This window comes from Sphaerodactylus townsendi, linkage group LG16 (assembly GCF_021028975.2).
Source record: "Sphaerodactylus townsendi isolate TG3544 linkage group LG16, MPM_Stown_v2.3, whole genome shotgun sequence".
Taxonomy (NCBI): domain Eukaryota; kingdom Metazoa; phylum Chordata; class Lepidosauria; order Squamata; family Sphaerodactylidae; genus Sphaerodactylus; species Sphaerodactylus townsendi.
This window is the reverse complement of record NC_059440.1, coordinates 11,043,066-11,068,361: the sequence shown is the minus strand read 5'-3', so window position 1 is coordinate 11,068,361 and position 25,296 is coordinate 11,043,066. Positions and strand designations below refer to the sequence as shown.

Sequence of the window (25,296 nt, the reverse complement as noted above, 5' to 3'; positions counted from 1 at the left end):
CTCTTCCCGCACAGAACCTCCTCCTATGGATGGGGGCAAGCCGTCACTCACGCCCTTTGCCACTGGAGGGAGGGGGCAGCTTCCAAAGAAAGGCAGTTTACACTCTGGGCATCGAGTGCAAACGTACGATCTTGCTTTGCTTTATGAATCCAAGTTCACCTTTCTCTTGTAGCTTGGGGACAAAAGGCAAAAAGCACCCTTGGTAACAAGTCACAGAGCAACGCAGCGCAAATTGGCTGTACACAGCCAGGCCTCGCAAGAACCCTGGTCAAGATGAAATGCAGGGAGGGATGTGCCAGGGAATGCCCACAGTCAGCCCTGCCAGTGCCAATTGTGGGCTGGCTCCTCTTTGGAGATGTGCCGACCAGTGGGCCCCCTACAGAGCACTGCCAGTGGCACCAGTCTAAGAGGTCACTGGTGACCAGACACATACCTGCTGCCTGCAGCTGGTTTGCAAGTAGCTGAAGGGCAGGTGGCACTGGAAGTCTGTGTGGACCTCGTGGGTGGCGCGGTGCAGGGAGTCGGGCCCAAGGCTGGAGTGGCGGTGGAAGGAGTGCAGGCAGGCCCAGAGACTCGCATCTGGGGCTGGGGTAGGTCTGTTGGGCCTTCCCGGGAGGGAGCTCTCCAGGCGCCCCCAGGGGGCTGGCAACCCACTTGCACGAGTGGGAGGGCTCCCCCCCAGGGCCCACAAGGGGAGCGGGGGGGCAAGGCTTGCATGGCGGGGTGGATGGGGGAAATCTAGGGAAAATGGAGGGGGCGGAAAACTCAGGGTTTTGCCCCGGGTTCCATTTTTCCTAAATATGCCTCTGCTATGACCAAAGGGAAACTGGATGCCCTTGCCTTTGAAGCAGGGCTTTCGCCACTGCCCCAGCAAAGCCCCCCCCCCCCCCCCGGGCACAACCACCTCCTCTCCTTAAACACCTGGGCTGGCCAGTGGGACTGTGGGAAGGTCGCTGGATCAAGGCTGCTCCAGACTAGCCAGGCTGACCTGGAGAACTCGCACGCTCCGTCACGGGCACAGCTGGCGTGTGAGCGGGTTCTGCTGAAACTCACCTACAAGGGAAACAGCAGCGGACCCGGCCAGGTTTGCTGGCTCCTGGGACTCCCATCGCACCAGACCTGGGCCTGCCTGGGGCCTTCTCATGCAGGCTGCGATTAGTGCCGAACACAATGACCCCATGTTTCAGACCTGCGGGGGCCCCACGGAGGTGGCCGTTTCCTGTGCAATACCAGCCTGTTTAAACACTCACACACCAGCCTCACAGCTGCAGAACAAACCCGGAAAGACTGCGGTGGAAAGAGCCCAGCGCTGCGCTCCAGATGGCAAACCACTTGGGCCTCTCTGCTGCTCTCGGGCATGGGAGGGGGAAAGGCAGTTCAGCCTCCCTCCCCACCACCACCATCGCCTACCCCGGAGCAAGTCTGTCTTCACACGCTGTCCTGAAGACCCCCCCTCCCATTTTCAGAGAGTCTTGAACTTGCTACCCAACCTGCCTACACTTAAAAGCCCTCTCCTCGCTGGAATGTGGCAGAAAATACGCCTCCCCTACCAAGCCTGCCCCCAAGGACGAGGAATCAGCCTGCCAATTTAACGCCCTTGGCCTCTTTCCTGGACACAGGTTCCCAGGGAGCCTGGGATTTCTCTAGCACGTGCATGAAGAACAGGGAGCTGGAGGGCAGGAAGAGGGGAACCGTAGGGGGCCGCCCGTGCAAAGGAGCAGGAGAAGACATTCCAGGCTGACCCTGCCCAGGGTTGGTTCTAAGACTCCAACCATGTTTCACCCTACCCACTTCCGACACTATTCCCAAAGTCTTAAACCAGGGGTGTCCAACTCTGGTGCTTCAGATGTTCATGGACTACAATTCCCATCAGCCCCTGCTGGCGTGGCAGGGGCTGATGGGAATTGTAGTCCACGAACATCTGAAGCGCCAGAGTTGGACACCTCTGTCTTAAACTAAGAAACTGAAGAAAAGGGGGGGGGCTTACATTCTTACGGTGTTGAATTTGGCACCCGGTGCTGCTTTCTAAACCTTGCAGGCAGGACTGCCGAACCGTAAAACATTACACGGTGCGCCCGTAAGGGGGAAGTTGTTGGGGCCGAAAAACAGAGATCCTGAAATATTCTGTTTTTCACCTGATGAAGTCACGTGGCTACATAGGATATGCACAGCCTTTATTCCCCCCCCCTCCCAAATATACCATCAAGTCTCTTGGAAAGGTCACAGCCCCTCACACTTGGCGAGTCGACTTGCCCCCGAGCGCAGGCTTCCTTCCTAGGCCCGAGGAAATGCCTGCTTCCCATGCCTGCTGCTCCAGCAATGCCACATCCTCTCCCGCCCCCCCCTTCCCGCCCGCATCCAACAGGAGAGCGGAGCGGAATGCAGCCCGTTTCCACCAGGAGGACTCCAATCCAGGCGGGAGATAAACGCACTCCAGCGCCAATTAGGAAGATATATAGCATCACAACGCGAAGGTCTGGGCAGCCTGGTGAGGCGCGGAGGGCTCTCCAGAGTCCCAGCTATGTTTCCCATTATGTAACCCTGGTCATGGGCAGGCCGCCAGACTCCAAATGAAAAAGAGACTCTGGCTTGGCACGGCTTCTATTTTCCTATCCTCATTCAGGGTCAGCGGAGTGTCATACAGCTGCAGAGAAAGCTCTGGGGATTAAACCTGGGAATGGCTCCAAAGACCGAGACCCGGGTTCAAGTACCAGCTGAAAGCAATAAGCCAACTGCCAGAGCTGGGCTGGGCTGAGCCGAGCCGGTCTCAGCACTGAGGGCTCCTGGGAAACGGCCGCCAGGGATGGCGAAAACAAGGAGCGCCGGGGCTGGCAGGCCACTGTAGTGGCTGGGGGAGGCCCCTCCGCAAGGAGGCTAGTGCCCCCCCTCTCCACCCCAGGTTCCCTCGACAGACTGCAGGGGAGGCAGGAGGGGTTCAAACCTGAGCTGTCACGGAAGGGGAAGACACGTTAGAAGCACGCAGGGGTTAATCCCGAAAACAAGAGATGCCAGAAGTCGCGCCCGGGCAGTTCAGCCAGCGACTATCAGAGGTGGGAGAAAAGAGCGCAGTGGCGGCTCTCAGGCATCGGCTCCGGTGGTGCGCCCCACATTCCAGTGCTGGGCCCAGGCTCAGAACACAGGTCCAAGAGCTCAAAGCTGGCCCTGCTCTCACTCGCCCCTCCCACTTATCTGCGCTGCTCCCTACTTGGCCTGAGTTCATCACACCTGCATGCAAGACCTGGAGTGGGCAGGAGGCCTGCTAGGGTCCCGGGGAGCCTGGGAGACCTCCCCCTCCCCAAATACAGAAGTCTGTTGCCCAAGAACCAATGGGGGGGGGGGGGGAAGGAAAAGAGCTCAAGGACAGCAGATGGTGGGGAGAGGGGGAAACGGACAAAATGCCCACTTCTGGAAGGAAGGGGAAAACCGGTTGGCCTGAAAACAGAGAGGCCTGGGTGCGAGTCCTGCCTCTGCCAGGGTTTGTGTGAGTCCTCGCTCTCGGGTCCCTGTCTGGATAATGGGACGGAGGAGACTTCCTCATGCGACTTGCTCCCCTCCCGCGCTTAAGAAGGGTGACAGAAGTCGGCCAACCGACCACCATGTGCAGGGCGGCCCAGGTTGGAGCGCCTGCCCAAAGATGGGCAACGGTTCACAGGAGCAGGCCACACTCCCCACCCACCTGAAGCAGCCAGCAACACAAAACAGACACGCTCCCTCTCCCCAAAATGGGGCCCGGCACTTCCTGTGTGAGATTTCCATTTCCTCAGCCAAAATGAAAAAGCAGCAAGAAGTGGTGGCAATAAAATGGGGAAGACGGCTGGGGATGGACGGATATCCTGCCAGCTCCATGCGGAGCGGGAGCCCATTTTTAGCTGAAATCTCGTTGCTAGATTATTCCTGATGTGCCTTCTCTGTCAACCTAAGCCCTGCCTGGGGGGAAGGGGGGGGGAAGAGGAGAGAATGCAAGCTCTGGACCTGGAGGAGGATGGGAAGGCTTATGAAAAAGGGGCAAAAGGGCATGCTCAGACAGTGCCTTGTGGGAGAGGTTTTGGGGGTGGGGGTTTGTTCCAAAAAGATGTAAATATCTGAATAGTTGTAAATAGTATTTGGCCAGAGCTGTTTACCCTTTGAGACGTCCTGAGACACCGGTGCCTGGCTGCCACAGGTTTGGGGGAAAGGGTGGGGAGGGGCAGAGCAAGATCATGATGCTTCCTTTGCTGGGAGCACCAAAGATACCCTTAACCCTGGAGCACCTGATTACAGGACACAAGAGCTTCAAATATATGAAGGAGGACAAGAACCAGTGTGGGGTTCCGCGGCTAGACCTTGACTGGGGAGACCTGGATTCAAAGCTGGGAGCTGAAGAAGAAGAAGAAGAAGAAGAAGAAGAAGAAGAAGAAGAAGAAGAAGAAGAAGAAGAAGAAGAAGAAGAAGAAGAAGAAGAAGAAGAAGAAGAAGAAGAAGAAGAAGAAGAAGAGGAAGAGGAAGAGGAAGAGGAAGAGGAAGAGGAAGAGGAAGAGGAAGAGGAAGAGGAAGAGGAAGAGGAAGAGGAAGAGGAAGAGGAAGAGGAAGAGGAAGAGGAAGAGGAAGAGGAAGAGGAAGAGGAAGAAGAGGAGGAGGAGGAGGAGGAGGAGGAGGAGGAGGTGGAGTAGTTTGGATTTTTATCCCCCCTTTCTCTCTTGTAGGAAACTTAAAGGGGCTTACAATCTCCTTTCCTTCCCCTCACCCCACAACAAACACCCTGTGAGATGGATGGGGCTGAGAGAGTTCTGAACAACTGTGACTAGCCCAAGGACACCCAGCTGGCATGTGTCTGAGTTCACAAGTTCCTCCAGATTAGAATGCACCTGCTCTTAACCACTATGCCACTGCTGCTCCTTACACACATGCTCTGGCGTGCCCACATCTGGGACAGTCTGCCTGTAGTGGCTTGCTTGCTATGCTTTAAGCTTTAGGGGACAGTCTCATTCTTCACCCTTGGCCTGCCCCTGTTTAACTCCACAGCCCAGAGCTTATTGGTAGTTTTTATTTTTTGCTCTTCAGAATGCAAGATGCTATTTTTCCCCTCTGCTGATGCATTTCATTAGGAGACTGAATTATTGACAGTTGCTTCATCTGTTCCTGCAGTGTTTTACCTGATCTCTTTATCACAATGGATTTTATAGACTGTGTTGCAAGCCACCTTGGCTATTTTCTAATAGACAGTGTGGGATAGAAACATTTTAAATAAACCAACCAACCTAATAAGGATGTTCTGTGTATTGGGAGGAGTGAAAGCCTTCAGGAGCTCCTTGAAGAAGGCGGGGGTGGGGACAAATTGGACAGGTAAATACACAATTGGACAGGAAAATGCCATCAAGTTACCAGTGACTTATAGTGACCTTGTAGAATTGTCCAGGCAAGGGCAAATCAGAGGTAATTTGCTATTGCCTTCCTCTGCATAGGGACCCTGGACTTCCTTGGTGGTCTCCAACTCAACTACTCACCAGGGTTGACCCTGCTTAGATTCTGAGATCTGATGAGATTGGCCTAGCTCAGGGGTCTGCAACCTGTGGCTCTCCCATCAGCCCCTGCCAGCATGGCCCTAGCTTGTGCCTGTCAGGTCAGGGCAGCTAAGCAAATGCAGGTAAGAAACTCAAGCTGCCGCAATGGGGCAGCCAGACAACTCTTGCCTTTTTGGAGGAGGACAAAAGGGTGGGTAAGGCGGGAAGGAGGGAGGAAGGTACGGGGCCCGGAAGGACTGACATACTGTCTGGGCAGCTCCAGAGCGCTGGGCGGGGGATTCCAGGTGTCTGAGTGGCCGAGCATCCAATCCGACCAGATCTTGATGCTGGGAAGAAGTTCCTTGACGTCCGGCGGCAAGGAGGAGACCTTGATGTCCGCCTCGGTGGAGTTGTCCTGGTGCCCTGCTGCCAAGAGAAAAAGGGGAGGCCTCATCAAGGATCAAGTCTCAGCCAAAACCCCTCGCAGCCATCTGCAGAATCTCCTCTGTCGCCTCCTCCTCCCTTCCCAGTCTTCACCTTGATGGTCTGAGGCAAACTGAAACCCCGCTGGGCAAAACCAAGAACAGCAATCCCCAAGAAGGCTGAGAAAGGCTTGAAGAACACAGTCAGCATGTTGGATGTATTGGCTCTTCAGGCACGAAGACACAGGAAGCTGAATCAGACCACTGATCCATCAAGGTGAGTATTGTCTACTCTGGCTGGCAGCTGCTCCCCAGAATCTCAGGCAGAGGTCTTTCATAATGCCTACTGCCCAATGCTTTTTAAGTGGAGATGCCAGGGATCGAACCTGCGACCTTCTGCATCAGAGGCATAGCTGGGCCAAACTGCACCTGGTGCGCAGTCTGTATTTTCCGCTCCCCCACCCCCGTGGCGCTCCCCTTCCCACACTTACCTTAGTTCCTTTCCTTTTCCTAGAACTTTTTCAGGCTGAAAAAAAGGCCTATTCACAGTTCAGGTTTAAAAACGGCCTGATGGGAATTTTACTTCCCAGGAGACCTTGTGAGCTGCAAGGTCTCCTGGGAACTGAAGTTCCTCAGGCCGTTTTTCAGCCTGTACTGTGAACAGGCCTTTTTTTCAGCCTAAAAAAGTTCTAGGAAAAGGAAAAGAACTAAGGGAAGGAGAATGGTGTGTGTGTGCGCCGTGGGGGGTGGGGGGGTCACGAGGGAAGGGGGAATTTTCCACCCCAGGCATGCGCCTGGTGCACGATGCACCCCCGGTCCCCTTGTAGCTCCGCCACTGTTCTGCATGCAAAGCAACTGGAATGAGCCACATCCCCTCCAAGCAAAAAGGCTCCCTGATATGGCCAGCACTACAACTCTGACAGGCCATGGGGAAGCCCAGAAAACTCTGTGCCACCCCTGAGCTCTAGGGGGGGATGTCTTCTTGAGTGCTCAGAGGGAAGCATGCCTCCAATTTCAATGCACATAACAAAGTCTGTTTTCAGGTTTCAAGAAGTCTACAAGTAACTAGGGGTGTGCAAATGTATCTTACATTTGAAAAGCACCAGCGTTCCCAAGACTCCTGAATTCCAGTACCACACAGTATGCCAGTATACCACTGAATTCCAGTATACCACTGGACACAGTGCTTAACAGACTTCTCTCTGTGATACCCCTCTGAAGATGCCAGCCACAGATGCAGGCGAAACGTTAGGAACCAGATCTACCAGACCACGGCCGCACAACACGGAGAACGCACAACAACCAGTTGAATCCGGCCGTGAAAGCCTTCGACAAAACTGGAATGTCTTTGCTTCTTCTGAGTGAAATTCATGGCGATGAGCAAATCGTAATTCTAACTGGCACAAAAAAACTCACGCGCCAACCAACAGAAATCCTGCCATCCCGCCCCAGCTTCTGTGATTTCACCGGGGAACTTTATTATCGTAACAACCAGAAAGTACTTTGAAAGTTTCCAAAAACTCAACCTGAACTCCTAATCCAGTACCAAATCCCACACTTGAATGGGTGGGGTGTGGTTGCAGGAGGCCAGAATATACACAGCAGCAGAGCTTGGGCAGACTTCCATTGAAACAATCCCTTTAATACATTTGGGGATTAAAAGCACCTAGAGCCTAGAGAGGCTCATTTATACGTTCTCAGGCTGAAGAGCTGAGGTGTTTCGTGTGTGGGGTCTTCTTGCCTGAATGCAAGTGTCATTCATTCCCCCACCAACAGACATTTAGAATCTGATGAATAGGTGCCAATATTCACTGCTGTAGTGATGGCTACTAAGATACAGGGCTTTACAAATGGAATTGGACACATGCACGGAGGAGGGGACGTCCCAACAGTGACCATTAGTCAAGTTGACTAAATGGGGCTACCGTGTTCAGATGCAGTCTACCTTTGAATGCCAGCTGCCAGGACACAACACTGCCAGGAGGAGGAATCTTTGACAGCTGTTTGGCCACTGAGGGAAACAGGATGCCCTATTGATGTGTCCTAGCAGAGCTGAACTGACGTTCCCAAGCTCAGGCAAGCAAACTGGCAACTGAATACCGTGTTTCCCCGAAAATAAGACAGTGTCTTATATTAATTTTTGCTCCCAAAGGTGCGCTATGTCTTATTTTCAGAGGATGTCTTATTTTTCTGTGTTCTGTTTGTCGGGCATGCTTCCAAACAAAAACTTTGCTACGTCTTACTTTCGGGGGATGCCTTATATTTCGCACTTCAGCAAAACCTCTACTACGTCTTATTTTTAGGGGATGTCTTATATTCGGGGAAACGGGAGCAGAGCAGAGCGGAGCCACCTGGCCCAGCCTCTCCTTTCAAGCGTGAATCCACCCTTGCCCTGCTTACCGAGGGAGACTTCTTGTAGCAAGACCGTGCAGCGGTTGACTAGCATAGCAAACATGGAGAGTCCAAAAGTGGTGGCTTGCTCCTGGATCACGGAGCGGCAGTCTTCAGCGAGGCACTCTGTGGGTGAAAGCAAGGAATAGTTGAGTGTTCAGCAAGGAAGAGCAGAAGCCAATCCAGTAGAGCAGTGGTGGCGAACCTATGGCACGGGTGCCAGAGGTGGCACTCAGAGCCCTCTCTGTGGGCATGCGCAAACAGAGTTCGGCCATTATGGGGAAATGCCCGCGCCCATCTAGGGCTGGCTCTGGGGCCGCTTGGGCCTCGATTATTAGTATTAAACCTAAGACCTAGTTTTGGGGATGCAGTGTAGGTAACCCTGTTAAGTGCTGTTAAACCCCACTGATTTTCATGCGAAGAACTAAAGCGCGCTCCTTTACCTGGGAGTAAGCTCGGTTGCTGGCAATGGGGCTTCCTTCTGAGTAAACCCTCCTAGGATTGTGATTCACCTGTTCAAAATGTTGCACGATTGCTTCAAAGCAAAGCCACCAACTACCACCAAGCTTACTCCTGAGTAACGCGTGCCTCGGAGCCAATCTCTTTTTTTAAAAACTAAAACCTCAGTATTCCGGTTAAATTGCCGTGTTGGCACTTTGCGATAAATAAGTGGGTTTTGGGTTGCAATTTGGGCACTCGGTCTCGAAAAGGTTCGCCATCACTGCAGCAGAGGTCCATTTTCTGGCAGGTTAACTCAAAGCGGCCATGCAAAGAATGTTGGAGAGGCAGACTGCAGCCTAGTCCAGACAGAAATATTCACAACTCGTGTCATAAGAGAACGGCAATGAAGAATCGCTTTTAAACTTAATTTTAATTTCTCCCAAACAGGAATCGAAAGGGGCATGGAAAATAACACTGTTCTCACTTCCTCCTTGTTATCCTCAAAACCACCATCCTGTGAGACAGGTAAGGCCCAGAGAGTGAGTGACTGACCTAAAAGTCACCTAGCGCCTGTTCGTGGATTCGAACCTGAGTCACTTCGATGCTAGGTGAACACGAACCACTGCACCGCGCCAACTCTCTTAACTCAACTCAGCGATGCCTTGGTTGATGAAAGTTCTCAAGCCTGAACTCTTGCATTGGACCCGTGAAAAGGTATCAGAGGGGCAAGGAGAAGATGCCAAACAAAAGGCAGATCGTAAGACTGAATTCAGTTCCCTCCCACCGGTAGGAAAGAATGCTCTCTCCTGCCACACACAAGTAGAAGGATGCTGCTACTAGACAAGGAGACAGGAGGGCTCTCCAGGAAGTGCTCCAAGTGACTCTTGCTACCACTTCCTCCTGTGTGTGTTTCTGAGAACAAGCAAAGAAACTGGAATTCCAGTTGGGAAGTGAGTGCTACGGCCTCAGCTATGCGGGGCCTGGTTTACGTCTCCAGCTGGGGAGCGCTTGAATCCACTCTGACTCCAACGTAGCGGAGGAGCTTGGCAAGGTGGTGTAGTGGTTAAGAGTGGCGGGCTCTAATCTGGAGAACCGGGCTTGATTCCCTATTCCACAACTTGAGCAGCGAACTCTAATCTGGTGAACTGGTTTGGTTTCCCCGCTCCTCCACATGCGAGTAAAGTGCCGCCAAGTCACAGCCGACTTAAGGTGACCCCAGCAAGGGGTTTTCAAGGCAAATGAGAAACAGAGGTGGTTTGCCGTGGCCTTCCTCGACAGAGTCTCCTTTCCCAATACAGACCCTGCTTAGCTTCCGAGATCTGACAAAATTGGGACATGCCATGCTTGTCCCCTCCCAAAGCTGGCATCAGGACATTACAAACCTGGAGGAACTCCCAGCGGGAGAGCCAGCGTGGTGTCGTGGTTAAGAGCAGATGGATTCTAATCTGGAAAACCGGGTTTGATTCCCCACTCCTCCATTTGAGTGGCGGAGGCTTATCTGGTGACCCAGATGTGTTTTCGCACTCCTACATTCCTGCTGGGTGACCTTGGGCTAGTCACAGTTCTTTGGAACTCTCTCAGCCCCACCTACCTCACAAGGTGTTGGTTGTGGGGAGAGGAAGGGAAAGGAGCTTGTCAGCCACCTTGGGTCTCCTTACAGGAGATAAAGGTGGGATATAAATCCAAACTCTTCTTCTTATAGAAGAACACAATTTGTTAAAAGGGGAGGGGGAGTAAAGACACCCCGAATGTTAACAGCAATGCCTGTATCCTCAGACTGAACCCTGGGGAAAATACAGTTTCAACAGCATTTGGGGCTGCAAGCCAAACTGGCACCAAATACTGGCCCCATGAAGGTGGCCGCTGGCCCCGTGAGAAGGATGGAAAGGTGTGTGAGAATGTGTGTGAAAACAAGTGGCAATGGGGAGTGGGGGGTAAAAATGGAAGCAGGGTGGACGAAGGCATCAGAGGAAGAATACAATTCCCCCTTCCACAACAGTCCATGCAGGTAGATTTCCTATCGATTTCTACTTTGAACTCAGAGTGCTATTTATTTTACTGTTTTTATTTATTTTTTACTTTTGGACTTTTAGGCCGCCCATTCCCGAAAGGGCTCAGGGTGGCGTACAATCAAAAAAGCACAATTAAAACATTTAGTATAAATATTATTTACAAAACCAATAAAACAACCCAATAGATTTTTAAGTCGCCGCTCACCCCAAACCGTCTTGTGGCAACTTGTGACGTTAAAACTTTCAAGGCTATTTTTGCAGCCACGAGGACTAGAAATGTGTTTTTTCCCCTCTCTTTAAGAAAGTGGTACGATTCTTTTAAAAAAAACCACCCAAAACTCCAGAGCAACATTTTTGCAGCCTTCACTACACAACAGCAGACTTGAAAGAGTCAGTGGCAATTTTAAACACTTTTTTTTTTTCCAGAGTTGCACGAAGCATTTTTTTTTTGAGAAACCCATTTTGTCTTTAAAATCAATGTTCACATTTCCTGCACCTGGAAAATGGCTACCCGTCCAAATGGGGCTCTCCGGCACTTTCTGGACCACATGGATGTTCTTTTAAAAAGTCAGGCAATATCTCCTTTATTAAGATCAACCAAAAGTTTCACAAAACAGCAGATCATCTTTTGAGTTTCCCAGAACTCTGGAACTTTGGATGCTCATTATACAAACAGCAGGCGTTGGGGGTGGGGGGAAGGGATGAAACTTTAGCGCCCTGGTACCCTTATGAGCCCTTCAGGGATGAGGCGGCCTATTAGTTTAATACATAATAATAATAAAAATAATAATAAGTGCAAAGCAGGCTTCAAGATGTACCAAAGACTACCAGGAAGAGATGCCACTCCGCTTCTCTTTAAGCGTGTTAAACGTGGTATAAGTCAATCTGATGTCTATGCAGCGAAGATAAGAACCTATTGGGCCCTTGGAAGGTAAGAAGCAGGAGGACAGCACAGTAGGGGGCTCTCCTACTGTGAGAGCCAGCGTGGTGTAGTGGTTAAGAGCAGGTGGATTCTAATCTGGAGAACTGGGTTTGATTCCCCGCTCCTCCACCTAAGTGGCAGAGGCTTATCTGGTGAACCAGATGTATTTCCTACATTCCTGCTGGGTGACCTCGGGCTTGTCACAGTTCTTCGGAACTCTCTCAGCCCCACCTGCCTCACAAGGGGTCTGTCGTGGGGAGAGGAAGGGAAAGGAGCTTGTCAGCCACCTTGAGTCTGCTTACAGGAGAGAAAGGTGGGATATAAATCCAAACTCCTCCTCCTCTTCTCCTCTCCCAGGAAAGAAACCTAAAGATTAATGGCTAGAGATGAATGGAACATCGCCATCGCCCCCTCCCCCCATGCGCAAAATCCCATCTGAAGATCTGAGACAGTGGAAATTTGCACTGCGGAGGGCCAGCAGTCCTCTCCCAGGTGTAAGCCAAGGTTTGATTGAGCTGGGGGGGGAAGGGGGGGCAGCTGACAAGATCCGCTTCCATCGCCCGTACTGAGCCCAGGGAGGAATGCCAGAAAAAAGGGCCAACTGCGCCCCAGCAGGACCCAGAGGAAGGCTCCTCGCTCCCTGCCCTCTGGACGGTCCCACATTTGGACCTGCCTGCTGTCCCGGTGCCAGGCCCTGTTCCGGCCTCCATAAATCTACCTGGCTTCTCTTACGTAGCGGGAGACATTTTTGGTTTCCAGGAGAACATAATATTCATGGAAAACATAAACCAACTGTCGTCAAAGTTGTCGGGGCTCAGGAAACGGAGCGGCCGGGAGAAGGCTGCCATGTGGCCGGATGTTATGCGTTTCTAATTAGCGCGATACATCTTTCAGCGGCCGCCGAGTGTCCTTTTGCTGGGAAACGGAGAGCCCGGCCGTTGTTATTGTAACTGTCAAGGAGTGCTTAAACAGATAATCTCCAGGAAAAGTGATAAACACAACCCTCCCCACCAGAGTATGCTGGACACCATCACCAGACCATCCTAGAGGGCAACGCGGCCAGGTTGCACGAAGCAAGGGGATGAGGCTACAATTGAGAGGCGGAGGACGCAGGGGCAGGGAGGGCTGTCTACTGGGGCAGCAGAAGCAAAGAAGAGTGTGGATTTATACCCCACCTTTCCCTCCTGCAAGGAGACTCAAGGTGGCTTACAAGCTCCTTTCCCTTCCTCTCCCCACAACAGACACCTTGCGAGACAGATGAGGCTGAGAGAGTTCTGAAGAACCGTGACTAGCCCAAGACACCCAGCAGGAATGTAGGAGTGCAGAAACACATCTGGTTCACCAGATGAGCCTCTGCCACTCAGGTGGAGGAATGGGGAATCAACCCGATTCTCCAGATTAGAATCCACCTGCTCTTGACCACTACACCATGCTGGCTCTCAGGAGAACATAATATTCACGAAAAACGTAAACCAAGATGTCAATGTCGGAGCTTCGTCTCACAAGTCTGAATGGACTGCAAAGAAAAAACAGGACTGGGTTATGGAGAGAAGTCCAGCGGTCCTCAAACCAAAAGCTGAGCTGCTGGACTGATTCAGAGACACCCCCACCCCACTCTTACCCACAGCTCCTCATGAAGGCCCTTCTGCAAGCGGGTGACCGGAGAAGAGTCACCTGGGTACTCATTTTCACCTGTTTCCTTGGATTTCTGAGGCTGGCATGCAACGTTTTGAGTTCCCCAGAACATTTCGCCAAGCAGAGAAACCCTGTGAAACTCAAAGGCGTGCACAATCGTAACCTAAGCCTGTGCACTAAATTATTTTGACGTTACAGGCGGAGGCTCGGCCTGAGGGCTGAGAATCAGGGAGTGGGAGGCAGCAGAGGTGCTGACCTGGAGAGCCTGAACTTGTCAGATCTTGGAAGCTAAGCAGGGTCAGCCCTGGTTAGCGCTTGGGTGGGAGTCCACCGAGGAAGACCAGGGATGCCATGCAGAGCCAGGCGTTGACAAACCACCTCTGAAAGTCTGTTGCCCTGAAACCCCATCGGGTCAGCTGCAACGTAAAATCCCCCTCCCCCGCCCCGCCTTCAAAAAAGCATCAAAGATCTGCTCCAAGGAGAAAAGCAGCAGAGTGAAAAGATGCCTTCCTGGCCAACCAGGCCAAAGTGAAGCAATGCAGGGAGCCGTCCTTGCTCTGGCTGGACAACGACCCGACAGCAGCTGAGCTAGACACCCCCGTTCCACCAGCTGGCCAGCTAGCCCAACAAGGCAGGAGGAAACAAGCTGACACCACCTGGAGGCATTCAGCCGGCCGCTGCTGCCCTTATCACTGCTCAGACACTGGGGCATGTTTGTCTTGTGAGTCACTCCCAGCCAGACGTTGCTGGCACTGCAAACCCCCACCCCAGATGGCTGAGTTGCTGCAGGAAGTGGGCAAGAGGGGAGAGCTTCAAGGGGAGGCTGATGCTGTCAGAGCACCAGGGAGATGCATCAGCAGGACAGTATGCACACCAGATAGGAATACAAGCCCCCAAATTGGGTGGGAGGAAGGAGAGACGGGCTTGGCTGGGGCTGTTCCACTGCGGTCCCAGTACTGACTGATTCACAGGACATGCACGCAGGGGTGTACCGGCCATGGGGACAAGTGGGGTCACACATCCCTGGGCACTGGCCATTTAGTCACCTGGGGGGTGAAAAATCACCCCGCACCCCTCCTCCTTCCCCCACACTGACTGACTGCATGGTCCCACCAGGCTGCTCCTCCTCCGCTGAAGGAAAAGCCTGGCGGGGTTGGGTTGCGGGCCCGCCGGGTGCCTCTCAGCCCTGACCTGCCAGGCTGCCGCACACCCACCGCTTGCTTCTTCCCCGGCCCCACCAGGCTGCCCGGTTAAGGTAAGTGGGGCATGGGGGAGATGGGGACGTGGAGGTGTGTGTGTGAAGGAGGACACCCAGAGCAGGTGTGGCCCTAGGTGCCACCCCCCCCGATACGCCTCTGCATGCACCCAACAATGAAATCTATCAGACTCTCCCATTCCCCAATTGCCAGAAGGCCAATATGATGGACCAAGGGGTGTGAGTGTGTAAGATTTCCTGGTAGGGGCAGCAATATGAGGCAGGAGAGCTGGGACCAAGAGCAAAGGAACTGGATGCTGTCTTCAGGTTGTTAACTCAAATCCTCTCCCGGTCTGAACATTCGCTCTGGCGGGAGGGAGGGGAATCCTCTTAGCAGCCTAGCAGAGGCAGGAGTTGCCAGATCCTACCACTAACGCCTCAGTGCTTCCCCATGAGCAAACTGACCTCTTCCCGCTGAGATCAGAATAAGAAAAAAGGACTGTTTCCTCCCATCTGCAAAACAGAACCAGTGGCCTGTGAAACTCCCTACCTGGAGAAACAAGCCAGGCCCCGCAAAGAAGGAACGGAAGGCCTTCCTTTACGGAGCTCACAAAGTTTAAAAAACGGGCATCTTCAGACTCCCTCTGTGGTCTGAACAGGGACCTGGAAAAGGTTTTATTTTAGTGATTCTGCTGGGTCGCAGAGGAAACTTCTGCAAGGCTTCTTCGGACAGTTCTCCATTCAAACTGAATATAAATTATTATGCCACAATCTTCAAGTCATAAAAACATAAGAACGAGCCTGCTGGATCTGACCGGAGTCCATCTAGCCCAGCACCCTGCTACTCGCAGTGGCCCACCAGATGCCTTTGGGAGCTCACATGCAGGAGGTGAAAGCAAGGGCCTTCTGCTGCTGCTGCTGCTCCCGAGTACCTGGTCTGCTAAGGCATTTGCAATCTCAGATCAAGGAGGATCAAGATTGGTAGCCACAGATCGACTTCTCCTCCATAAATCTGTCCAAGCTATCCAGGTGAGTGGCCATCCCCACCTCCTGCGGCAGCATATTTCAAACACCAGTCAACCGTTGCGTGAACAAATGTTTCTTTTTATTAGTCCTAATAAAAAAATGTATGCCCCCTGGTTCTAGGATGGTGGGAAAGAGAAAAAATTCTCTCTGTCGACATTTTCTACCCGTGCATAATTTTACAGACTTCAATCATATCCCCCCTCAGATGTCTCCTCTCCAAACTAAAGAGTCCCAAATGCTGCAGCCTCTCCTCATAAGGAAGGTGCTCCGATTCCTCAAGTCAAGGTTGCAATGCAACCTTCCGGGCTGGCGACATGACCGCATGGATCATGAAGGGGTTGGCAGTGCCCAGAAAAAGCCCAAAGCCAAACACACCACTCCTTCCATCTGGGTTCTGCTGAATCCTGTTGCCGGCCGGGGGTGGGAGCTCTGGGTTCTTGCGGCCCCAGGACAGACACTTCACCGCTGACGCTCGGTCAGGATCAGCGCCTGCGGACCCTGTGGAGGAGGAGGCGCAACTGTCAGGAGCCCCCGCCACGCTTCTCAAAGCACATGCGGTTCCGCTTGGGGAGGGGGAAGGAGGACAAGGTGAGACACACTGGGAAGTGGGGGGGGGGCACGAACGGAGCAGCACTCCCCATGGAAGCTATTAGATACTCAACACTTCATTTGTTTCTCCCACCCTCACCCCCCACCCGGGGAGCACAACTCCCAGCTCTAGGACAAGAGGCTCTCCTCTGACGTAACCAGGAAGCAGCTGCAAAATTAAGGAATCCCTCCTGACATCATAAAAAGGGTCGACGGTTTACAGGGGAAAGTATAAAAATTAATGACATATTCCCAGCCGATGCTGCAGGCCTGCCCGAGACTTGCACAGGAAGCTGAGCCGCACAAGGTTGTTCTTCCTCAATCACTGGCCCAGGCAGACCGCCCCCCCCCCCCCCAGCAGAGCGCAGATGAAGCTGGTCAGGGGAAGTGGGGGTGATTCTAAGGGCAGCCTCGGGGGCTGCGCCCCTCCGATGACTTCCCTCCAGGACGCTGCCCTCAAAGGGATGGAGCGGGCCTGGGGCCTGCAGGGCGTTATCTGCTGGAACGGGAAAAGGGCACGGGGGCTAAAATTAACCAGCCCTCTTCCCGGAAGTATCGGTGGAAAAAGGCTGCCATTTTTAGAATGTGTTATTCTCCAAAGTTTCCTGAAAAGGCCCCTAAAGCCCAAACATGCTGAGAAGCCATTTCCACATGCGGTGGGACAGAAAGACAATCCAACCGTTCGACGAGGGCTGCCAGCAGGTTTTCCAGAGTTCTGTGAAGCGACGGGGTTTTCTCCAGCCTACACACCCAATTCAAGCGATCGGCAGGAAACTCTCAGACAGACCAGAGCGTACAGCCGTCGAGCAGAGCTGTCGGACTGCACATCAGCACTTGCTGAGACAGGCAGGAGGGATAGATCCCATTTGGTCCCACGCTGACCTGGGACTCAGAGAGCCTCAAAGCCATAAATCTGCTAAGCAGGCACTTTCTTCTCGTGCTTGCTCCTCCGCCCCCTCTCAGGATTCTGGTTGGCAGCCCCATTAGCCCCCCAAGGTCTCCAGTGAAAGAAACCAGGGGAGACAGGCAGCGTGCTCTCCTGGCCTTGTCAAGAGAAGATCATGGTTATGTTATGCTACGGTTCTATTTGGGGGGGGGGCAAACCGCAGCACATGGTTTGGAGGAAAGGATTCTACTTCCTGAAAATCCAAAGGTCAGATGGCCCATTTTGGATCAGGAAAACAGAACAGAGGGAATGGCTGAAACCTCTTCTTCTTCTACACTATGGTCCTGATCCAAATCTGGCCCCATCACTCAGAAATGAATCTCCCTCCTTCATTCACTTACTCTGCTCTGCCTACTAAGGATAACTTCCCAAGGCTTCAGTGGCATGTCCACCCATGGGCCAGCTGATGGAACAGGAGATGCCCCTTGGGACACCTCTGCCCTATTGCTCTGCTTGCCCTGGAAAGCAGCCATAAGCTTGCATCTCCCCACACATGTACAACCTGTAATGGATGCACAGCGCTGGATAACACAAGTCAACTCTCCTGACGGCGACTGTGGTTGTGGAACCAAGAGGCAGCTGCTGTTCCAGAGGAGTAAATTTGGAATTAAGAATGCACAACCTGGAGCAGCAGTGGGGTAGTGGTTAAGAGCAGGTGTACTCTAATCTGGAGGAACTGGGTTTGATTCCCCGCTCTGCCTCCTGAGCTGTGGAGGCTTATCTGGGGAATTCAGATTAGCCTGTGGACTCCCACACACGCCAGCTGGGTGACCTTGGGCTAGTCCCCTCTTCTTCTGAGCTCTCTCAGCCCCACCCACCTCACAGGGTGTTTGTTGTGAGGGGGGAAGGGAAAGGAGATTGTAAACCCCTTTGAGTCTCCTTACAGGAGAGAAAGGGGGGATATAAATCCAACTCTTCTTCTTTTACCTGCTAGCCTTGATTTGAACTGCTTCCGGAACGCAGATTAAAGGCCACAATTTGATGGGACCAGGAAATGGCACCTCAGACCTTAAGCTCAGCTCCCCCCAGATCTTTTTACCTAGTGCATGTTTATTCCGTCCTTCGTTCAGGGAGCATACGCTGCTCTCTCTTCCTTCTCTATCCCCACAACAATCCCAAGAGGTAGGAGAGGCTGAGAGTGAGCAACTGATCTATGATAACCCAATGAGTTCCACGGCTGAGTGGAGATTTGATCCCGGGTCTCCCAGCTCCTAACTTGACACTCTAACCATTAGAGCATAGGTGTCAAACTCGCGGCCCTCCAGATGTTATGGACTACAGTTCCCATCACCCCCTGCCAGCATCATACTGGCAGGGGATGATGGGAACTGTAGTCATAACATCTGGAGGGCCGCGAGTTTGACACCTGTGCACTAGAGTGTACAAATTTATTTCCATTTAAAAATTGCTTTCATGTAGGCCACGCCTGCTGAAATCTCAGAAGCCAGAAGGCTGCAGCAAAGGGAGATGGAGCTTCCGTGTCTTACAGGTTTCCTTCCTGGTCCCTCTTGCCACGGTGGTGGTTAAGAGCGGCAGACTCTAATCTGGAGAGCAGGGTTAAATTCCCCGCTCCTCCACATGAAGCCTGTTGGGCGACCTTGGGCTGCTAGCCACAGTTCTCTCGGCCCCACCAGTCTCATAAAGTTCCTGTTGCGAGGTGGGGGGAGGGACTGCGATTCTAAGCTGCTTGAAGACTCCTTACAGTAGAGAAAATCAGGGTATAAACACCAACTTTTCTTCTTCTGCCTAGCAAACCCAGAAGAAGCTGTGTAAAATGAGGCTTGCTCAATAGCCAGGATTGCATTTTTTTTTTGTAGCTTGGCTTCTGGAGTCTCTTCTGACCCATATCTTTCTTCTGAGACGCTCACCCCCACGGCCCCAAAGCCTCCCTCGCTGGTCACAGCGACACGGCCAGGGCGGCAGCAGCCACTGCATTTCCTCACGAGCCGGGGAAGGCAATTCCAAAGCGAGCTTCGGTTTCAACTTTGACCAGCAGCTCTGAGACTTGCACTCAAGTACACGTCCGAATAAAATATTTTTTCATAAATTTAACGCCAGCATGTCTGTGTTTGGAAACTCTGAAAATCCATGTTGTATGGTTTACTGCACTGGAAAAGGTGCCAACAGAGTTTCAAAGGAAGGGAAGTGTATAACTGTTTCCTTTCAAATGTATTTTCCAATGGGATCCATTGAGGGGAAAAGCTGGAACTAACTAAAACATTATTAAAAACTGTTACGGGGAGAGACAGAGAGATGGAAAAAGATAGACAAAAAGAGAGAGAGAGAGAGAGAGAGGAGAGAGAGAGAGAGAGAGAGAGAACCAGTGTGAAACTGAGGAAGAGAAGGAAGGTGCCTGCCAGGATGGGGAGAGGCTGCCGGTTAAAAAACCCCACCCCCCCCACCCCCCGACACCGGGGCAAGGTAGCCTCAACGGGTACTCACACCCACAACTGGTGGTTTTGAGATTTCAGCGCTGCTGGCCCAGGCAGACCAGACAGCCAACCACACTCCTGGTAGAGAGCGCCACCTTGGCAAGCCGCTAGCCCTCTGCGTTCAAATCCAGCCAGCCTGTAACTTTGATCGCTACCGAGTTGTTTTTTAAGAGGCAAGTCACAGGCATCGTGCCAGTTAAGTATATTTGCATGCCTCTATTCTGCCTCGGCCGGGGAGGGAACAAACCGGGCAGCCGGCTCACTTGGGAGACTTCGAGGGGAGGTCGGCGGCCACAAGCTTCCTAAGCCCATCTCCACGCCCATCGCTTGCTTTTGCGGGGGAGGAAAAAAGAAGCTGAGATTCGGAGGATGCTCAGCTTCACAGGTTGGAAAGTTGCACCACCCCCCTGACCTGACCTTCCCTGAGTTCACAAGCCCAGCTTCAGGAACAGGTCTGGCGAGAAGGTGGGACTCGGGACAGCCATGCTACTCAACACGGACGTTCCGTGGAGGGGCTTTGACTAAGGCGCCCGCTCAGTGGCGGGGTTCAAATAATTCAACAACAGGTTCTGGTGGTGGGATTCAAGTAATTCAACAACTGGTTATTTACAAGCACCGTTTTAACAACTGGTTCTGCCGAAGCGGTGCGAACCGGCTGAATCCCACCACTGCGCCCGCTCCTTTCCAAAGGCCCTCGTCTTTTAGGGGGTGCGCCCTGCAACGACCGCCAGAGCTCAGTGCGTGCGCTCCCGAGGCCCTTCCGCCACCGGCCTCCAATTCTTCAGGGTGCCTCATCTACGGGCTGCAGCACACATGTGGAGGGATGAGGGGAAAAATAAACAGACAGACAAAAGAATGAGGATGCCCTGCCAATTCCAATCGAGCAGTGTTTCGTTTAAACGCTTATCAAGCTGAGAAAGAGCAGGGTTCCTGGAAAAGCAGGCTTCCTTTCTTCCAGTGCCAGTGTCAGACACCCTCTGGGATGGGCACGGGCCAGGCAGGGTGGCAGGCAGCCCACCCCACCCAACTCTGCAAACAACGCCTCGATGGCGACTGGTAAAAACAAACCAAAAGGGAGGGGGGCAAGAAGATTTTATGGTATTAATCTCAGATCCGGCTGCTGCCAGAGGGCCACATTATCCACCAACACTTTGTGCTAATAAAACTTTTATTTTAAAAGAATCACAGCTTCTGCCAAAGGGCTCGATGGAGACTCGGAAACCGCGATCCCCTGTTCTAGTATTAGAGGGCGGGCGCTGGGCAACCTGGAGGACTTCTTGTGGCATCGAAGCTCACAAGCTGCCTGCTTGGCGCTTAACGCGACCACTCCGCCTCCCGGCCCACAGCCTGCCCCTCGCGCCAGGGCTGCTAACCTTCTGTGAGCTGCGCAGCCAGACATGCCATTGTGGGGAGCAACTGAACGGGAGGAAGCAGAGCGACTCCAGGCCAAGTGACACGCAACGCTGAAACTCCAGCCGTGTGCTCCAGCTCGGGGGAGGGGGGGGCAGAGGTTCAGCTGATTTTGATTGGGCTGATGGTGCTGAGGAAAGGGCGTGACTCTTTCCCCCCCTGGAGTGGCTTTCCTGCTCAAACATGCCCCTCTCTGCCTGCTTCAAGCCCCAGCAGCTAAAGGTGACATGGATCCATACCGTGCCTGTCTTTTTCGCTCCCTATCACAAGGGGGGCATTTTGATCAGCATCTCCTTCCCTGGCAACCACAGAGTCCTCCTGCTATGGTCCCCCCTCACCCAGGGCCATGTTATAGATCGGTGATGGCGAACCTATGGAACGAGTGCCAGAGGTGGCGCTCAGAGCTCTCTCTGTGGGCACATGCACACAGAATTCATCGGGGGGGGGGGCGTAAAATCACTTCCCACACACACACACACACCTAGGCTGGCTCTGCAGGCCTGGGTCACAAGCACCACGAAGCGAAAGCAGGGAGGACTCGGCTGGCGGTCCTGGTGCCTGTGCTCTGGGTGGCTGATGCCCAAGGGGGGAGGGGGCAGAAGAGGCAGAGATGCTAGAGAGGCACAGAGCGGTCTTGCGCCAAGCTGGACTTGCTGGGAGAGCTAGGAGCAGGCTGGGCCCCTGCTTGGCTGAGCCGAGGTGGGGCGGAGGCAGAAGGGAGTGGGAGTGGGGGAGGCACTGGAGCAGTGCAGGGCAGAGCTGCGGGTGCACGCAGGACTAAAACCTCAGTATTCAGGTTAAACTGCTGTGTTGGCACTTTGCGATAAATAAGTGGGTTTTGGGTTGCAATTTGGGCACTTGGTCTTGAAAAGGTTTGCCATCACTGTTATAGATCAGGTGATCAAATCACAGAATTCCCAACATTCTGTGTCCTTGGGCCCTGACGGTGATGCATTTTGAAAGCTTTGGACTAGCATAGAATTTTTTTTAAGAATTGGGGGGGGGGGGGAGAGAAGAAGAAGAGTTGGATTTGTATCCCCCCTTTCTGTCCTGTAAGGAGACTCAAAGGGGCTTACAAACTCCTTACCCTTCTCCCCTCACAACAAACACCTTGTGAGGTAGGTGGGGCTGACAGAGCTCAGAAGAACTGTGACTAGCCCAAGGTCACCCAGCTGGTGTGTGTGGGAGTGCACAGGCTAATCTGGATTCCTCAGCTAAGCCTCCACAGCTCAGGCGGCAGAGCGGGGAATCAAACCCGGTTCCTCCAGATTAGAGTACACCTGCTCTTAACCAGTACGCCACTGCACGGCTGAGAGATTAAGGACCCTATGAAACATTTTTTAAAAAACTTATACATGCCCTGCTTAAAGTGGCATAGAAAAAGGTCCCATTGTGTCTATTCTCAGAGAAGGTCAATATGCAGCTTCCTGTCCAAGACCCTCCTGTGCTGTTTCTAACAATGCGTGGCCCAAGGCCGCAGGAGGGTTTTAGCCCCGCAGACGGGGATAAGACAGCAGAACCGTGCTTGAAAGCGGCTGCTGGAACCCGGATCCCCCTTTCTGAAACATCCCGGTCCACAGCGCTCACAGCCCATGCAAGTCCACAAGCCCAATTTGGAAACGCAGCCCGGTTCTTGACCAGGATTACTTCAATTGGAGGCTCCGAAGCATCAGCACCGAAAACGGTCCGCATAGAAAAGAGATAACGCAACAGGTTGATGCGTTCAGCTTCCCTAAGAAACGAGCTTGTGACTGCACCCCCACCCCCCACCCTGTTCTGACTTTTAAAGTGTATGGCTGAGCCTTTTCAGATAGGCACAGAGAAAGGGGGGGGGGGGGGAGGACACTGAACAGAAAAAAAACAAACGGGTTGATAAAAGGAAGCGAGGGAGACGCGAACAATTGAAAACTACCTAAAGCTCGGGAGAGGCTTATTTTATTAGTCCTTAATAAATATCTTGCAGATTTCCTGCAGGAAATACACCAGATCACATGTAGAATAGTTTGATACTGATGTCAACGGCATCAACATATGAAATCTATTAGGGATGAAGCCACAGCAGGGCGATCAGTGTGCAGAAAAGCTGCACGGCACCAGGGCGAGGGGGGGGGGGGGGGGATCTCACGGCCCTTCCAAATTCTTCGAGAGGTAAAAAAGTCAGCCAAGACACAGAGAGAGAGAGAGAGAAAAAAAATCCCACATCCTGCTTTGGGCTGCCAGCAATCTGAAGTGCCCAGAGATTAATTCTATGTCTGGCCTGGAAATGTGACTTTAAAGCAAGGGGGTGGGGTGGGGGGGTGGACCGGAGAAGGTTGGGGGGAGGCCAGGCTAACTGGGGCTGGCACCACGCCACTAACCCCCTCCACACCCCCAGCCATGTTTCAATGTAGACAGCAGTAAACCCCAACAGACAGCAGCTCCTTGCTCTGCCAGGGACTCACGGCAAGAGCAGCTGCAGCGCGTCTCGCTCGGCGAACGCAGATGGGTCTGGGCAGGCAACTTCTGCTCTGCACACTTTCAAGAGGCAGGCAGCTCTGAGGGCCTCGGCCAGAGGGGCCCACGTACCGTCCCCCCTCCCCCCTCCCAAGTCCAGAGAAAAACGGTCAGATGGAAGATAGGTCTGCCTACCAGCACATGCCTTTTCAACTTGCAGAGAAATAGGGCAGCCCTGCCAGGAGGGGGTGGTAAAGATGCAGCACCCAGACCGGGGAAGAAAGCCAAGCTGCTTTCAAAGCTAGAAGACGACCCTGGCAGTTTTAGGGCGGGTTCCCAAGCCTACAAAACGAAGGCGCAAACAGTGCGCTGGAAAGACAGCCAAAGAGGGGTCATTCCACAGCCACCAGGAAACTCCGTAGTGCATTTAGACCGTTTATACGCTTCCTTTCCACTGAACTGCTTGAGGAGGCTTACACAAATAGAACGAAGCAGTAAAAATTCATTTTAAACTAGCTCCCGGGGGAAAGCCGACAGGAGCCGGGGCGCCTCAGACTGGGGTCGGCTCATCCTTAAAGAGATGATGGAGTAAGCGCTTGAGGGAGCGTTTGTGGGAGGATTGGCAGAGCACAGCAGATGAGGCCAGAGGCTAACGAGGGTGCAAGGACCCTTGGCGAAAAAGACCAGGTACAGGTGTCTTCGTGCCGATGCTAGAAGCCTCCATATCCAGATGCGGAGAGTTGGAGGACTTGGTGCTAAATGTCAACGTAAGATCAGGGGTGTAAATATGTGGCCTGGGAGCCAAATCTGGCCCCTTGAGAGGACTTACCAGGCCTGCGAGCCAGCTGAGGCGACCCCTCCCCCACAACTTTCGATCTGGCTTGTCAAGTTCGCTGCAGGTTGGCAAGTCCAGACACTCACCCACCCAGCCCTTGATAGTCCAGGCAGCCTCAGAAACTCACTGCAGGCTCTGTTAATCCAGGTGCCTACTCTTGACATGACACCCCCCCCCCCCAAATCTGGGATGGTAAGCCCGCTGAAGATTTGCCAGCTGAGGCAGCCACCCCCACCCAAGTGCTGACCACCTCCCCCAGTGGTGTTCTGGGCTGGCAAGGCTGCTAGGGGCTCGCCAACCAAGTTAACCCCCACCCCAGGACCTGTCCCGACCAAGTCACGTTTACATCAAATCTAACCCTGGTTAAAAAAATCAGTTTGACACCCATCACACAATCAGTGGTGGCGAACCTATGGCGCTTCAGATGTTCATGAACTACAATTCCCATCAGCCCCTGACAGCATGGCCAATTGGGAATTGTAGTCCATGAACACCTGGCGTGCCACAGGTTAGCCACCACGGACATAGATAATAGCAGACGCTTCAGAAATCTGTGGGAAGGTGGGAAATCAACGGGACATTGACATTTTCATCAAGCTACCAACCATGTCTCCAAAGTCCCTCACCCTCTGAGAGCCAGTGTGGTGTCGTGGTCAAGAGCAGGTGGATTCTAATCTGGAGAACCAGGTTTGATTCCCTGCTCCTCCACCTGAGTGGCGGAGGCTTATCTGGTGAACCAGATGTGTTTCCGCACACCTACATTCCAGCTGGGTGACCTTGGGTTGGTCACAGTTCTCTCAGAACTCTCCCAGCCCCGCCTACCTCACAAGGTGTCTGTTGCAGGAAGAGGAAGGGAAAGGAGCTTGTAAGCCAAGTGTCTGCTTGAGTCTCCTTACAGGAGAAAAAGGTGGGGTATAAATCCAAACTCTTCTTCTTCCAGTTTCAGCAAGTTCAAACTCCGTCAGCATATACTTAAAGTAGGGATTTTTTGTTCCAATGCACACCACTTTACACTTACGCTGAACTTTCTTTGCCATGTTGTCCCCTCACACAAATTAGAGAATTCCTCCTAAAGCTCTTCAAAGTTTGCCTTGGTTTTCACCATCCTAAATAATTTTATGTCACTGG

The 25,296-nt window shown here is 52.9% G+C and overlaps 1 protein-coding gene across 4 annotated transcripts in view; it reads right to left on the bottom strand.

Annotated features, from left to right (window-relative positions):
* SMG6 (SMG6 nonsense mediated mRNA decay factor) overlaps positions 1 to 25,296 on the bottom strand; it is a 111,110-nt gene that overhangs the window by 48,070 nt on the left and 37,744 nt on the right. For 3 of the 4 annotated variants that reach the window (XM_048518879.1, XM_048518880.1, XM_048518882.1), the window contains exons 11-12: positions 8,303 to 8,419; positions 5,747 to 5,906 (exon numbers count right to left, since the gene is read on the bottom strand). In XM_048518879.1, the coding sequence (XP_048374836.1) occupies positions 5,747 to 5,906; positions 8,303 to 8,419 (277 nt within the window). The remainder of the gene's footprint in view (positions 1 to 5,746; positions 5,907 to 8,302; positions 8,420 to 25,296) is intronic. The other variant, XM_048518881.1, reaches the window with a different exon arrangement.